Source organism: Oreochromis aureus, linkage group 7 (assembly GCF_013358895.1).
Source record: "Oreochromis aureus strain Israel breed Guangdong linkage group 7, ZZ_aureus, whole genome shotgun sequence".
Lineage (NCBI taxonomy): Eukaryota > Metazoa > Chordata > Actinopteri > Cichliformes > Cichlidae > Oreochromis > Oreochromis aureus.
The window spans coordinates 63,098,287-63,115,401 of NC_052948.1; the positions used below are offsets into that span (position 1 = coordinate 63,098,287).

General features: G+C 41.8%; 1 protein-coding gene across 6 annotated transcripts; it reads left to right on the top strand.

Annotated features, from left to right (window-relative positions):
* Positions 1-1,530: 1,530 nt before the first annotated feature.
* LOC116324942 (solute carrier family 13 member 1-like) lies at positions 1,531-16,386 on the top strand. Of its 6 annotated transcripts, none has more exons than XM_039614382.1 (16): positions 1,531-1,634; positions 4,468-4,611; positions 7,501-7,629; positions 9,135-9,271; positions 9,380-9,546; positions 9,674-9,713; positions 9,838-9,919; positions 10,049-10,206; positions 10,376-10,495; positions 11,787-11,885; positions 12,659-12,760; positions 12,940-13,031; positions 13,543-13,637; positions 14,271-14,432; positions 15,258-15,395; positions 15,522-16,386. In XM_039614382.1, exons 2-16 carry the CDS (start codon positions 4,492-4,494, stop codon positions 15,654-15,656), a joined length of 1,776 nt encoding a protein of 591 aa, XP_039470316.1. In that variant the 5' UTR covers positions 1,531-1,634; positions 4,468-4,491; the 3' UTR covers positions 15,657-16,386. The 6 variants fall into 6 exon arrangements, with proteins under 6 accessions (XP_039470316.1, XP_039470313.1, XP_031601594.2 ...); XM_039614379.1 differs by having other exon boundaries at positions 1,535-1,634; positions 4,465-4,611; XM_031745734.2 differs by having other exon boundaries at positions 1,536-1,634; positions 4,360-4,611.
* Positions 16,387-17,115: the final 729 nt, after the last annotated feature.

The window sequence follows — 17,115 nt, forward strand, 5'->3', positions numbered from 1 at the left end:
TGTGTGTCCACATTGCTTGTACATGTATTTATTTTAAAATCTAAATTCCATAAATGTCTAAATTTGAATAAAATCTAAGTAAATACATTTTGTTAGGTTTTAGCATATTTTACATGGCCCTGGGGATTTTTTCTTGAATAAGTGTTTACACCAGGGGTGGGCAATCTCAGTCCACGAGGGCCGGTGTCCCTGCAGGTTTTAGATCTCACCCTGGGTCAGCACACCTGAATCACATGATTAGTTCGTTACCAGGCCTCTGGAGAACTTCAGGACATGTTGAGGAGCTAATTTAGCCATTTAAATCAGCTGTGTTGGTTCGAGGACACATCTAAAACCTGCAGGGACACCGGCCCTCGTGGACTGAGATTGCCCACCCCTGGTTTACACTCATACACGCAATCTCATAAATCCTAAACAATGCTAAATATTTAGAAGTAGAGTTTGGAATGTCAGTTCCTACTGTTTAACTCCACTAATGACATGGAGACAAGGAGAAATGCCTCTGCCTGGTTCTAAATGTCTTCACTTTTGCCCACATTTAAAATTTGTTCAACTTTTCAAAAATGAATAAATTAGGTCTGAGGAACATTTTGTCTAATTTCTTCCAATGAATATCCACAGCTTTCCAGGAAATAAGACAGTCAAGGTTCAAATACACATTTCACAACTTCTTTAAATACTTTGCCAGCAGAGACACAAGCAAGCAAGTTATCCAATAACAAACCTGAAAAAGATCTTGGAAGACTGTGCTTATGATTTCAGGAATACGCAACTTGTTCTCGGGAAAGTTTACCAAATAACTGAGTAAACCCACTTCCAGGAACATAGACCTCTATGAACTTCTATTTTAAAACGTGCAACTCCATCAGAAACATTTCTGAATGCCAGGAATGGAGATCTTTACTCAAACCAAGAATTCTTGCCAAAAATCAAATCCTCTCTCAAGTGTTCAGCATTATGTACTAAACACTCGGAGCTCCTGGAGAGGTATCTTCCCAACAAAGTATTGGTTTTGCATAACCTCACTAAACCATAATGAGGTACAATTAATTCAGGTATAATGTTGTATAACCTATTATGAAACATTTTTATAACAAGGTCTTTGACTTATGACCTCCATTATATAATTTCCGGACTGCACTGTTGTATGTAAGGACATTTCAGTCGTGAAATCTGGTCACCATAATTTTAATACAATAATTTTAATAAGCAGTTTCTTCCCCACAAATATTCAGGTGTTGTGAGCTAAACAGCTGCAACATGTTTAGGGTGGTAAACTCGAGTATGCTCTCTGATTTTGAGGCTTTTTTGGGGGGAACTCATGTAGCATCTCTGTAGACAGACCCACACGGACTACAGTGGGCGGCCAATGTGAACCCCAGTACTGCTTCACAAAAAAGAATGGGTGATGTCATGATGTCCATCTTTCATAAACAGTCTCTGGTTTCAGTGTTAATGTTCAACAGGTTCAGGTGACTGTGGAGTGATTTAAAGTGGTGCTCGGGATTTTATGTGAGTGAGACCTTCAAGACCATCAAGATTACGGTCAGCCAGGAGCAGAGGCTTCACTTCCCCATTTCCTTCATTACATCAAAACAGCACCTTTCAATCCTGATGTGGCCAAGCTGCTAGAGGTGAGCAAACAGCACTCTTAAACTCATACACTACCAGTCAAAAGTTGGAACACCCTTCTCATTTAATGGTTTTTCTTTTTTTTCATGACTATTAACATTGTAGATTCTAAATGAGGGCATCAAAACTATGAATGAGCACATATGGAATTATGTAGTAAACAAAATATGTGAAATAACTCAAAGCATGTTTTATATTTTAGATTCTTCCAAATAGCCGCCCTTTGCTTTGATTACTGCTTTGCTCACTCTTGGCCTTCTTTCGATGAGCTTCACGAGGTCATCGCCTGAAATGGTTTTCCAACAGTCTCAAAGGAGTTCCCAGAGATGCTGAGCAATTGTTGGCCCTTTCACTCTGTGGTCCATCTCATCCCAAACCTCTCAGTTGGGTTTAGGTCACGTGACTGTGGAGGCCAGGCCATCTGGCGTAGCGCTCCATCACTCTCCTTCTTGGTCAAATAGCCCTGGCACAGCCTGGAGGTGTGTTTGGGCTCATTGTCCTGTTGATGTACAGATGTGTCTACTACTGGAACTCTGTGTGGCATTTATCTGGGCTCTAATCTGAGCTGCTGTTAACTTGCTATTTCTGAGACTGGGGAGTTGGATGAATTTATCCTCAGCAGCAGAGGTGACTCTTGGTCTTCCTTTACTTGGGCGGTCCTCATGTGAGCCAGTTTCATCGTAGCGCTTGATGGTTTATGTGACTGCACTTGGGGACACGTTCAAAATTTTGGCAATTTTCCAGACTGACTGACCCTCAGTTCTTAAAATAATGATGGCCTGTCATTTCTCTTTGCTGATTGGTTCTTGCGATAATATGAATTCTATCAGTTGTCAAATAGAGCTGTCAGCTATGTACCAACCTGACTTCTATACAACACAACTGAGGGTCCCAACCCCATTAAGAAGGCAAGAAATTCCACAAATAAACCCAGACATGGCACACCTGTGGAGTGAAACCATTTCAGGTGACGACATCATGAAGCTCACTGAGAGAAGTCCAAGGGTTTGCAGCACTATCAACAAAGCAAAGGGCAGAATCTAAAGTATAAAACATATTTAGAGTTATTTGTAAATTTTTTCACTGCTACATGATTCCATATAACTTGCTTCATATATTTGATGTCTTAAGTGTGCATCTACAGTGACGTCATTGTGGTTACATTAAAGAAACAAAGATAACCCTTCCTGCTACAGGTGAACTGCTTTCACTGTATATGTTTAACAGCTCCACTGATTTGACTCTTTTATCTAAATAGTATAACCTTTAGGAGAATTCTGTTTCCTGGACAGATTTATCACACAGGTTCCTGTGCTTGGTAATCAAAGACGACTTCATTCAATTTCTAACTAAATCAATGAATAGTTAAAGCAAACTGTCTGCATATGACCACAGTGTACATCTTACAGTATGTTTTCATTATTCCAATTATTTGGACAAGATCTCCAACACCACTGGCTGAAATGCAATACAAACTATGATAGAGCCTCCACCTTTTATGGATGAAAGCAGATACTCAGTGCTGTATCTCTTTCCTGACCTCCTACATGTATGCTAACAGCAATTTCAACCAGAATTGTTATATTTGCAGTTGAGTCCAGTTCTTTTATAATATACCATACCTTAGATTTTTATTTTTACCCGTATTCCTCCTGTTCTGATGAGCCTTCGGTGAACAGCAGGCCAAACAGCCTAACTCAAGGTTCATTCCTTGAGTTAGGTGGCTTTTTTTAATGGTTGAATGATTCATAGGTCAGTGTTCAGTCTGTAATAGGTCAGCGTGGCTTAACAAGCAAAGCAAACATTCCTCTGAAAATAGTGAGGTACAAGGACTGGACTGAGTGAAACAGCAGCCACTGTCCAAAGAAAAGCTTTGAAATGTAAAAGCAAAATAGAAAGAAATGAGGGTGACTCAAGAATTTTGCACAAAAATGTCTTAATAAAATTAAAGTCTAACTCATAAAGTGAAGTGGTTTGGGTGCTGTCAGCACATTCCATCTGGAAAGGTTTTTAAAAAAATATTTTTTTGAATTTTGTTTAGTTATTAGTCGTGGGTCAAAAGCAACAGACATAAACTCAGCTAAACTTTAATGGATCTCTGAGGTTTTCAAGTTAACAAGTTAAAAGATAGCCAAAGTTCTTGGAATTCACACACTTATAGCCAGACACAAGACAAATATACTACTGTCAGCAGGTGTCATGTCACGCTGATGCATGTTCTTTGGAGTATAGATAAAGACTCACCTTTACACAATAAGGTAGTAACTTTCGTGACTTAGGCATATACTCACCTATCATACATACTTTTGGTGCCTGCTTTTAAATGTTGCTGACTATTCAACATTAATTCAACATTAATCCTTAAAAATCAGGGTAAATGAAAGAGTATTCCCTATTAACTGAAGAAGGAGGAAAACCTTAGAGCTCACCAAACCATGTACAGATACAGCATCATATTGCACGCTGGAAGCAACTTATTAGGTCTGTGTATGTATATTTGCTATGTGCATTTTAATAAAAATTATTCTCGATAAGTATATTTACATGCTTTATATTTTGGTTTTTATGTCAGAGAAACTACTAACATTGTCCCTTTCCAGCACCACGCTTGCAATAAATGAAAAGCCTTGTCACATTAACATCTGACCTTTGTCTTAGTGGAGAGATAACCAGCGGTTACTAATGAGCTTTTGCTCAGGAAAACTGATATGGAAATATAAAATGAAGCCTCCAATAGGTTGAGGACTTCCCGAATCTGGTTTCCAGCCTCTCAGTCTCGGTCAATCATTACCCTCGCTAACGTATCACAGCCGAATAACTGCGGGGTCACAGCAGGAACCAGCAGGAGAGACGAAAACGATGGGAGACAGGAGGATGCTGAAGAAGCTGAGCGAAGCACTGTGGAACTATTACACCCTTCTCCTGATCATCCTCACGCCACTGCTGCTGATCCCTCTTCCTCTGGTCATCGGAACAAAGGTGCGTGCACAAATATGATGGGAACTGTATCCCCTCCATTACAATTTCATTTCAATGAAGTTGCACTAATCAGTGTTTTTAAACGGCTCCTATCATTATTTGCATATTGTGAAAAATGTTGCCACTGCTAGTTTTAATTGTATGGCACATAAACTTTATGATATGATCTCAGTAGTTAATAGTTATTGTAGAGTTTGTGTGATGATTTGAACAGTCTCTGTGCTTTGTTACGTTTACATTGGCTCTTTATTTGCTTTCCTATCAGCCAGTCATGGATTTGTACTAATACACTTTTCTTTAACTCTGAGCACTCTAAACTCTTTTACAGTTTTTCCCCTCACTATAAATACCACTAACAGACATTTGTGCTTAGTGCCAGCTGACCCTTGATCCTTTTGTAATAATGGCCATAAATAAAAGTTTATATACTATATATAAAATGAAAACACATAAAATGATACTTCATGGTCATTTTTTACGATTTAGGTTTAAAAAATAACAGGATTGCAAATTTGAAGAAAGAAAGTAAAAGGTCGTTTTTTTGAAGATGTTTCTACCAGCTTTTCTTGTGCAAGGCGAACTGAACCTTGCACTAATTATATTAGTACATGGGAATATAAACTTTATTTCAGTCTAAATTTGAATTTAGACTACAGTACTGATTAAACGTTTAAGACCCCTTTAAAAATGGCAAAATATCATATTCTGCATGGGCGGATCTTAACAAAGTTCCAAGTAGAGTTTCTGTCATGTAGCGCTGTGTGGCAGGCAGGATGACGACCCAAACACAGGACTCAAACAAAAGTTTAAACTTGTACAAAAGGCCCATAAACTCAAAACAGCAGCTTTATCTGCTGGAGAAAAACTCTGGCATAGAATACAAAAACAAAACTAGAAACTAGAAACACGGAACCAAAACTGGGAAACTAGGAAAGACAAACACTAAGAAACTAGGGACAAGGAACTTGGAGCAGGAAATCTGGGAACACGAGGAAAGACACACAGCACATGGAGAAGTTACATGAGGGTTAATGACATGACAATGGACAGAGGATAACACGGGGCTTAAACACACCATGAGGGAATTGGAACCAGGAGAGAAACAGAGCTGGGACTAATCTGACATGACGAGACAAGGGGGAAGAAAAACTCAAAACACTAAACAGAGGACACGAGACTATCAAAGTGAAACAGGAAACGCAGGACAAGCACAGAGACACAGACTTGACACGGCCTCTCTGTGTGAGGATTTAAACGTATTCTACGTCTAATTCGACACAGCACACACCATGAGACCGGAAAGTGTGCGTCATGGATGATGTCAGCATGAACACTGTGTCTGAGGAGGATGTGCGGAGGTGCTTCAGGAAGGTGAACGCACGCAAAGCTACTGGTCCGGACGGGATTCCCGGCTGTGTCCTCAAGTCATGCGCGGCTCAGCTGGCTGGAGTGTTTACACACATCTTCAACCTTTCCCTCTCTCTGTCTGTAGTCCCAGCCTGCTTCAAAATGGCCACCATCGTCCCTGTACCCAAATCCTCCACCATCTCTTCCTTAAACGACTGGCGACCTGTAGCCCTGACCCCCATCATGAGCAAATGCTTTGAGAGGCTGGTCAGGGACTTCATCTGCTCTGCACTACCCGACTCACTGGACCCGCTACAGTTCGCATACCGCCACAACAGGTCCACTGATGATGCCATAGCCCTGACACTACATACTACCCTGTCACACCTGGAGAAGAGAGACACGTATGTGAGAATGTTGTTTGTAGATTACAGCTCAGCATTCAACACCATCGTTCCCTCGAACGACTTCCTGTCTGACAGACACCAGGTGGTCAGACTGGGCAGCATCACTTTATCCCACGTCAAAATAAACACTGGTGCTCCACAGGGGTGTGTACTGAGCCCTCTCCTGTATTCACTCTACACCTATGACTGCACGGCCACTAGCAACTCCAGCATCATTGTAAAGTTTGTGGACAACACAACAGTGGTGGGTCTTATCACCAAAGGTGATGAGACGGCTTACAGGGAGGAGGTCAGCGCCCTGACACACTGGTGTCAAGAGAACCATCTCACCCTCAACTTCACGAAGACAAAGGTGTTGATAGTGGACTTCTGAACATGTAGGGAAGCACACACCCCCATCACCATCAATGGCACTCCTGTGGAGAGAGTGAGCAGCCTCTGTTTCCTAGGTATACATCTGGCGGAGGATCTGACACGGTCAGTACACACAAACCAAACAGTGAAGAAGGTGCAGCAGCGCCTCTTCTTTTTCAGCAGACTGAAAAGATTCGGCATGAGCCCTCGCATCCTCAGGGCCTTCTACCGCCGTACCTTTGAAAGCATCCTCACTGGATGCATCACCACGTGGTATGGCAACAGCACCGCTTACAACCGCAAAGCTCTCCAAAGAGTGGTGCGGTGTGCTGAAAGGATAATTGGAGATGAGCTTCCCTCCCTCCAGGACATATAGAAGAAACGGTGCCTGAGGAAAGATTGATACACCATTAGCATTGCCTTTCATCAGTTACTGCTTAGGCTAAATCATTTTGATGTGTGAGGGCAAGCAGTAATGGAAAATGAAAACGTCCCTCAAATGTGTTTTACAAAAAGTAACGATCCTGTTTTTGAAAATGTAAGGAGTATAAAACACTTATGCTTCTGTGAAATTTATCCATAAAAATATTAAATTTAAAAAAACTGAATAAACAAAACTGGTTCTTTCTGGATAATTTCAGTACAGACCCAAATACACCTGTGTGTGTGTGTGTGTGTGTGTGTGTGTGTGTGTGTGTGTGTGTGTGTGTGTGTGTGTGTGTGTGTGTGTGTGTGTGTGTGTGTGTGTGTGTGTAATCATCTTTATGTGTTTTCCCTGTAGGAGGCAGAATGTGGCTTTGTGATGCTGCTGATGGCGATATACTGGGTGACAGAGGTGATTCCACTGTCCATGACCGCCATGCTCCCCGCCATCCTCTTCCCCCTCTTGGGCATCATGTCATCCTCCAATGTGAGTCCTTCTGTTAGCAATCACAGTAACACAGGACAAAGTGTCGATGCTTTGAGAGTTGTTTTTCGTTATGAATGCACAGCAGCAGATGTGTTGCTCTGGTTCTGGTTCTGCCTACATGGAAAAAGAAGCACTGACTTCCACATTTGACACTCACCTGAAATTTTCGGCATATTCCTGCTTCTTTTCCGATTTGCTTGTCCCTCGTGTTATCTTAAAAATCTTAAAACGGCCCTGTTCTTCCATCCATCCATGTGATGAATGGATGGATGTTCCCAGGCAAGCTGAGCAACATCATCTCTCCAGCTTGGTCTGGGCCTGCCCTGGGGCCTCCTACCGGTGCTACACGCCTAGAACACCTCACCCAGTAGGGGCCCAGGATGCATTCTAATCAGAGGCCCAAACCACCTCAAGTAGCTCCTTTTGAGATGGAGGACTAGGAGTTTTACTCTGAGCCCCTTTAAAATGACTGAACTCCTCACCCTATCTCTAAGGGAGATGCCAACCACTCTTCGGAGAGAGCTAATTTTGTCATTTGTATCCACAGTCTCCTTTGTTTGGTCACTACCCAGAACTTGTGACCATAGGTAGCTTGTGTACTCACCTCTCTCCTTACTACGAATGACCAGTACAGCATCTGCATCACTACAGACACTCCCTCAATCCGTCTGTCAATCTCTCACTCCCCTCTCGCCCCACTCATTAACAAGACCCTGTGATAGTTAAACTCTTCAACCTGGGGCAGCAGCCCGCCCCTAACCCAGGGTGAGCACTCCACCCTTTCTGGCTGAGGACCATGGCCTCAGATGTGGATTCTCATTGCTGCCACTTGGCTGCAAACTGGTCCAGTGCACCAGTGTGAGCTGGAGGCCACAACTGATAAAGCCAGCAGAGCCACATCATGTTTGGTCTGCCAATCCAGAAGCACCACCCCAGATCTCCATCCAGTGTTCCAAGGTATGTCAACCAAGTGAGCTCTACAACATCTGAAGCTTTTAGGAACACAGAGTGAATCTCACCCCAGAAGCCTGGCCTCTTAAACAAGCCAGTGTCTCTCAACCTCATGCACTATCTCAGACTCCTTCCTCACCAGAGAGCTCATGTTCCATGTCCCCATAACCAACCTTGATAGCCAACGATCAGACTGCAAGGGTCTCCACCCCTGACTGATGCCTGACACACATTGCAACTGACCAGTATGGCACCTCCTGCGTCTTGTGGGCCTACAGCAGAGCAGGCCTTGTTCTTCTCATTTGCAAATAAATATTTTTATTCTTGGACTCTTGGACTCTTCTTTATGCTCATCCAATTATTTAATATTTTCCAGTGAATGTGTGTGTTTTTTAAAGTTGTATTTTTAATTGGTTTATCTGTTACTTGTTAACTCCCTGTATAACATATTAATTGGCCACAAATTCAAAATAGAAAATGCTCTTCAATTTTTACACTTCTTCCTCAATTACTCTATAGCAGCTGTCTGTTCTAAAATCCCTTTTCTCCTCTAGGTGGCAAAGGAGTATTTTAATAACTTCCACTTCCTGCTTGTGGGTGTTGTCTGCCTCGCCACGTCCATCGAGAAGTGGGGCCTCCACCGCAGAGTCGCCCTGAGGCTCGTCACCTTGGTGGGGGTCAACCCTGCTTGGTGAGCATCTTCTTTCTCTGCTGTTGGATTTAAATTTTGTATTTTTCTTTGAGATATAAGTGTGAAAGCTCCCTTGTTCCTTTTTGAAAACACTGCTGTCTCCTTCAGGTTGTTGCTTGGCTTCATGTCCGGCTGTGCCTTCCTCTCAATGTGGGTCCAAAACACATCAGCGGTTACCATGGTGATGCCCATCGTAGATGCTGTTCTCCAACAGATTCTAAAGGCGCATGAAGAGGGATACTCTGGCGAAGACAACCCTACCCTGGAGCTGGACGGTACCTGCACAGACAGTATACTTTATAAAAGCACAAAATATAATTAAAAGTGTGAGATAGCTGTGTGTTTTTGAGCTTATAGTAGGATGGAACTTGTGACCCTGACTATAATCTGTCATTTTTCCAGAAATCAACAACTGTACTGCAAAAAATAAAGAAACTCTGAGGTATGTGAAGCATGGGGATTCACTGCTGCCCTCTCTGTACCTCTGTGTTCTGTACCTCAGGGTGTTCTTAGTTCTTGTTTCTGACGTGCTTGAAGAGCAATTGAATCCCTTATTCCTCTCTCAGTGACAGCACACAGCCAGATGTCCCCACAGAAACCTTCACTTCTGTTCAAATACCAGCAGAGTCACAGCCTGCAGCAGACGAGGTGCAAAAAAGCACCAAACAAACACAGAATAAAATTATTCTTTTGATATTTTTCCAGTGCTCATACATGTTCTGCTACTCCCACTATTTCTGCTTCTCTGTCTTGATTTCTCCGCATTTTGTCTTACAGGCTGCAGAAAATGTACCCACGGCCTCCTGCAGGCGTCGGCAGGGCCAGATGCTATGCAAAGCCATGTGCATCGGCATCGCCTACTCCTCCAGCATTGGCGGCATCACAACGCTGCCGGGAACCTCTGCTAACCTCATATTCTCTGAGTACCTCAACCAGTAAGTGTCTCGAATCAGGTGTATGTTAATGAGACATATTGGCAGTGGTGGGATTAATGTTGCCTTCAGTGTTTGGTTAATTCAGTCTGCTGCACAGCCAGAATGAACTAAATGATTCAAAGACTCCATTAAAAAATAATGTTTTTGAATCCACTGTCTTTACATTCAGGGTTTACCCAGACTGCAACAGCATCAATTTTGGGAACTGGCTCCTGTTGTGCCTGCCCATCAGTGTTATCATGCTGCTGCTGACATGGTTCTGGCTGTACTGGCTCTTCATTGGCTCAGAGTGAGTGTCAGCATACCATCTGCAGAGCCAATCACCTGCTATCAGTGCTGTTCTATTCCGACTACTCTTTGTGCACACTCCATTAGTTATTTTATTTTGTCAGTTTCATCATCCTATTCTGATTTCTTTGCATTAATCAATTAGTGGAAGCATCATCACATGTATTATATATGTGTTTTATTGTTGTGAAGATTTATTATAGTTCAAAGCTCTAATGATGAATCAGTTGTTGGCATCTTTAACAGAAATGTCTGACTAGTTTTAAACTTACAGAAGTTGCCAGCAGCTTTTCAGAGAAAACTAAAGAACATATACATGGAGGAGAGACATAGGAGAGGTGGAGAATAAACTTAACCTGGGTGTCTACTGTCTTGTGTAGTCTGGGAGATGATTGAATGTTAGGGTGGGTACAGTTTCCTCTGCGGTGGGGTCGGGTGGGCTGCCCCGGGTCCTGTGGGGCTGGGCAGTCCTGCTGCCGTAGGCCCCGATCTGGATGGGCCTGGGCTCCCTTGCCTTGGTGGGTGCCGAAGGACGGGGGTGCCTACTGTAAATCCATTGGGTATCCTTGTTGGTCTTCAGACAACAATTCTGACCGCTAAAGAACCAAATGGGACAGGCAAAAAAAAAGAAAAAAGAAAAAAAAAAAGAACATATACATGCTGTTTGACAGTTTTTACTATGTTTTGCTACCCCATTTAAAATAGGTTAAAGGTACGATTTTTATTTTAAAAGTCCAATCCTCACCAAAAAGAACAATGCTAAAGCATTTTCCAAAAATCTTGGTAGTATGACTTCAGGACATTACAGAGCAGGCATCACTAACAACAGGAAGAACTCAGGGAGGGGCAGCCATTTATTGTGACTGGTTAGGAAGTGAGGATAAAAGAGAGGAGAAGGCTAAACTGGAGAACATAGACAAACACAAACTACAATCCTCAGTGCATGATGGGAAGTATGGGAAGTAGTTGGCAGCATAACTAAAGCTTGGTTCATGGTCACCTGGTCAAGATCTAACTAGAGATTTAACAAAAACAACATTTTTAAGCCTCTCTTTAAGTAGACACAGTGTCTGTATCCAGAATCCAAGAAGATCCAGGAAAACTCCTGCATACAAAGTGCTTCTCTTACTCCAGATTATTTTAGAGCAAAGACTGAATTTTATCATCAGTTTGACTTAAATAGTAAATTTTCCAAGATTAAAATAAAATGTATCTGTCTCTCTCTCTCTCACACACACACACACACACACACACACACACACACACACACACACACAAACTGTCTCATGCAGCTTCAAGTTCCTGTGGCAGTGTCGGGGAGAGCAGTCTGAGAGAGAGAGGGCAGTGAAAAAGGTGCTGGAAGATGAGTACAAGAAGCTGGGAGCCATTAGGTGATCTCTCATTTGTTTATTTACACACTCATTTATTCATCAAAGTAATCAGTTTGATCATTTTTTCATTCATGTGTGATCATTACTGCTGTCAGGCATTAAGATGTCCATTCATCCATTCATTTGCTCATTTCCTTTTGAGAAACAAACAATATCTTCCCTGTGTTCTCATTCAGTTCGTTAATATTTCAAAGTTTACCCCAAAATCCACTTCTCCTATTCTCCATCTTTCTTGTTGGGATGAATATTTAAATTGTGGTGTGATGTATGCAGTGTTGGTGACACAGGATGTTGGTTAGGGATTTACAGTGGATCTTAATGCATGCTCTCTCATCCAGCTAAGAAATCCCAGAATCTGGACGTAGCATTTTCAGTGTCATCCAAGTGAATTCTTCAGTTTCAGCTGACTGCAGGTTTCCCCAACCTTATAAACAATACATTTGCATAATGATCAAAACTGCCACCACGGACTGACAGTGGGCTGTGAGGTCAGCTTCATGACCATTAATATGCAAATTGTTTGACCATTGATCAATGGCCACGAGAGCAGAGGAGCTCATATATATATACCTAACTGTTAAAATATAACTGATTTAAAGAGCTATATTTTTATTCATGCATTTATTTAACTATCCACAGTGTTTTACAGTACCTTAGATGGTCAGTTGTCATGCCAATGCTGTCATTCATTTTACTTGTTGATCAGTTATTGACAGAAAAACATTCCTATGATAATTTATGCATTCACCCATTCATTCATTCCCTCTCCCCAGTTCTCAGGAGATCTTCACTGGGGTGGTTTTTGTGGTGATGATTTTGTTGTGGTTGACCAGATCTCCAGGTTTTATACCCGGCTGGGGTTCCCTCTTCCCTCAGTGAGTCACAACCTTTTTTTATTGCCTTGGAAATTATTCAAAATTATTCCCACAAAAAATAAGATACAAATGATACAATGACAAAGACCAGGCCAGATTCTTTGGGAAACATGCATTTTTATGATTTTTCGCAGCAGCAATGAACCATGACCCACCTGATCATTTTTTCTGTTTTTCAGTAAATCCAACTACATCACAGATGCCACTGTGGCTCTGGTGCTGGGCGTCCTTCTCTTCTTTGTACCTGCTCACGGACCTTCCAGAAAATATGGTAAATGTATGAAATGTGGCTTGTTGTTTAGTCGGATGTTGAAGGCTAACACAAGTACTCTCAACCTTTTTGTTTATGAAGGGCAACCAATCAGTTATATTTGAAACCTTGTTTCAGGCAAACCTTAAACCAAGGGGCTACACCACAGACCACTATGAGATAAATAAGAATTATTATTAACTGTGAGTCATGCAAAACTGCTCCAAGAATAAGGAGCAGGAAATTAGCATAATGGGTTGAGTTTAAGTACTGTAGATTTACTCAGGTTGTTTGTACTTAATTCTTCTTCATGCAGTTTTCCTACACTACATTAATCTCACTTCTTTGGTTATTGCTTCCTATGCATATCAAGCTTTTACATAAAAGAGATATAAAAACTTGAGGCTGCACAGACATGTGTGAATACCAACAATCAGTGAAGTTTTAACAATTATTTAACTTTTTTAACACATCTGTTTTTCAGCATCTGTCCCATCAGTCCCAGTAAATATGTTTTTTTCTCTCAATTCAGAGGCGATGATTTCCTGGAAAGAGTTTCAGGCCTCCATGCCGTGGCAAGTTGCCCTGCTGGTTGGTGGAGGCTTTGCACTGGCTAAAGGTGCAGAGGTAGGCTGAAATACAAATCACAGTACATCCAGAACAGTTTCCTTGTACAGAGCAAGAAGAAATTCAGTGCAAATGCTTGCAAGGTTTTCACAGCTAACACAGAAAAATCTCAGGTCCTCCCTGAGTGATGAAATGTTTCTCCCACTGAAAACGCCACGTCCAGATCAACAGAATCAGCCTTTTGAAATTAATTGGCTATGATTTGTCTAAAGTTGAAATCATTAACTAATGAGCAAATGGTTTCACTGTCAGACCAGCACGTCCTCATCGCATCTGGTCATGTGTCCACAAACATCATCTCAAACCTTCAAAATGGGCCTTAAGTTGTTGTAAGTGTGGTGTGATGAATGTGCGGCTGAGAGCCAAGAGCTGCAGACGTGTATAATAAAGATGGCTCTAAACAACAACCTCTGGACCCACCGTGTCTCAGTCACACCACAGGTACCTACATCCATCTTTTATAGCGTCTACACCAACATGATGGATAGAAAAGTGAACCAAAGAAACTTGTCTCTTCAGAACTTGAAAGAACTGACCTGACCCTCCATTTTACAAAAAAGAAAAACTGTTAGTTTTATTAAAGCTGGTATAAAATCTGCTGTGCACTTAATGTGTGTGTTTGTTTGTGTGCAGGAGTCAGGTCTCTCTTTGTGGGTGGCCAGGCTGATGACACCTCTGGGCGACCTCCCGGTCTTAGCAACAGTCACAATTGCCTGCCTCATTGTCACCACGCTAACAGAAGTGACCAGCAATGCTGCCACTATCACCATCTTCCTCCCCATTCTCTCCCCACTGGTTAGTTCAGTGTTTTATACTGTACAGATCTGCTGAAAATTTGATTCTTGGAGTCTACTAGAGTAGCTTTGCATGATTCACAGTTGAAAATAATCTTTGTTTATCTTACACTGAGGAGTCCCTCAGTTCACGGTCCCTCCCTTCAAGCCTAATTTCTTCTGACTGACTGCAGCTAACAAACAAACCACGTGAGGGATAAGCAGCATCGTTGCGATCGTACAGACCTGTTGACTGAAACTTTGCATCGTAACAGTCAAAGCACTGTGTGTGTGTGTGTGTCTCTGTGTCTGTGACTTCCTGCCGGTCATAAAAGTAATCTCCTCATCCAAGCTACACCAAATTCCTTTAGACAACATACAAAACATTACAGGCACTGAGACCCCACTCTGCATCCACTGGGCCATTGGACTCTTGTTGTCTTACATTTACATTTAAGGTGGAGAGTCTCCTGCAAACCTACTTCTAAGTTATAACAATTATGAGTTTTTATTAAAGGTACAAGCATCAGCATCCCCCAACTGTAGCTTCCTGTCTCCTTCTATGACAGCAGACCCCCAGTGTCCACAAATTCCTTTCTCTCTAAACAATTACACACTCTCAAGCCTACAGCTAAGCCAAACTAAAACACACAGACAACTCCTTCCTTATTCCTGTGATCTAAACAAATTTAACACATCATATTATAATAATTATTTTCTTGTACTCACACTGACCTGCCACAAAACAAGTGGTTTACTTCCATCAATGACACTACTGTGTATGGAACACTAGAGACTGTTATTTCACTAGTTTATGAAATATTATGAGAGATTGTTCTCGTTTCAGGCCGAGGCCATACATGTCAACCCTTTGTATATCCTGATCCCCGCCACCCTGTGCACATCCTTCTCCTTCCTCCTGCCAGTGTCCAACCCGCCCAATGCTGTGGTGTATGCCTATGGACATATCACTATCATGGATATGGTGAGTTCTGTGATAAGAAAAGAGAATAACTCTTTCACTAAATGTATGCTGGCCATAATTCACAAAAACATCTGTATAACATTCATCCTCGACTGCAAGCCTCATGTCTTATCATGTCTGCTGTAGGTGAAGGCGGGGCTTGGCGTCAACATGATCGGAGTCCTCGCCCTCCTGCTGGCCATAGCAACTTGGGGAATTCCTTTGTTCTCGCTGGATACGTACCCTGAGTGGGCACCGACCTTCAACTCCACAACGCCTTGATGAGTGGACCCCGGACGTAGTTTTCAGTGGTCAGAATCCTTAAAGAGACTCCAAGGAGATTCTTGCTAGAGTGATGTTAGCCAGGCTAAAAACTAAAGTTAAAAGCTGTTAAAAATAAATTATTGATCTTTATGTTTGTTTAGTTTAAAAGATTTATCTCTTAAGTTTGAGTTAATGGGCCAGGAGCTGCAAACCACTGAGGAAAGTCGTGCTTTTCTAGAAGGTAAACGTCATCCTGGAGTGTAATGCAGTTTTGTCAGATGCCACCAGATTCTCCCAGTTACTCATAAGGTGTCGTTTTGCATTAGTATACAGTATATATTAGTATATATTAGTATACACTTATTGTTAGACTCTAATAATGATTTCCACAACAGTAAATCTGCACACTGGAAAATTTGTATAGCAACCCCATTTCACTAATGCCATAACCCATCAGAAGGGAGAAAAGGTTGATGCCACTCAGCGTGCATCTATGCAATTAGATTACTTAATATGTTTCCACTTTTAGCTGTTAATTGGGTCTCTGCTGTTCGACCCTTTTCTATAGATTTCTACTCAGGGTTTAATTCTGTGTTCTTAAATCCTGTCTCTGGCAAAAGCTGGGACACCACACTGGAAGTGGCACATTTTTGACTGGCTCAGGGATTTGTGTAAACCCAACATGAGAAGTTTGGATATGCGTGTGTGTTTAGTTTTTTAATGTTTTAAATAAACTGTGTTTCTCTGACTTCTAGTTTGATTGTCCTGTGAGATCCTCAGTGAACTGTTTTTGGATGGCCTTCATATGGAAACACACAGCTAGGGAAAAGTCTCGTGCCCTTCCTCTGCTTGCAAAAGTCAGTCTCTCTGGGATAACAAAATATCTCCTCCACCAACACATATGAAAGGTTAATCAAATAGTGTGTTTCTCCAAGATAGAGCTTAATAATGTCAAGGTTTGGTGCTGTGGCAGGCAGGATGAGGACCCAAACTCATGGACACAGAAGGATGAACTCAAAGAAAAAACTTTTATTGCGCTGTAGCAAAAACTTGGACATTACAAACAATGGAAAAACAAAACCTAAACTGGAAACTAGAACACTGGTAAATACAGAGCTGGGGAGTTACAGGACGTAACACATAGCACATCGAGTGGTACAACATAACACAGGGCTTAAATAAGGGAGTAACGAGGGAATGGGAAACAGGAGGGAAACACAGCTGTGGCTAATCAGACATAATGAGACAAGGGGAAGCAAAAGTAGATACACTGCACACAGGACAAGGACTATCAAAACTAGAAAGTGCATTTTCTGAAGAAACTGCAGTGTGAATGCTTGAATCTGAATGTATGCACTGAAATGAATTAATTGCTGAATTTTAAGTTAAAAATAAAAATATTGAATGAGCTGGAAAATACAGAGTTTTTAAACTGAAAACAAAAGTGCAGAACTTTTGAAAGCTGATGTTCACACAG

Bases quoted from the DNA above. Each gene is read 5' to 3' on its own strand.
- LOC116324942 (XM_039614382.1), top strand. From the start codon at position 4,492: ATGGGAGACAGGAGGATGCTGAAGAAGCTGAGCGAAGCACTGTGGAAC. The intron at 9,272-9,379 runs GTGAGCATCTTC...TGTCTCCTTCAG, and splicing joins GTGGGGGTCAACCCTGCTTG to GTTGTTGCTTGGCTTCATGT. The intron at 11,886-12,658 runs GTGATCTCTCAT...CCCTCTCCCCAG, and splicing joins AAGAAGCTGGGAGCCATTAG to TTCTCAGGAGATCTTCACTG.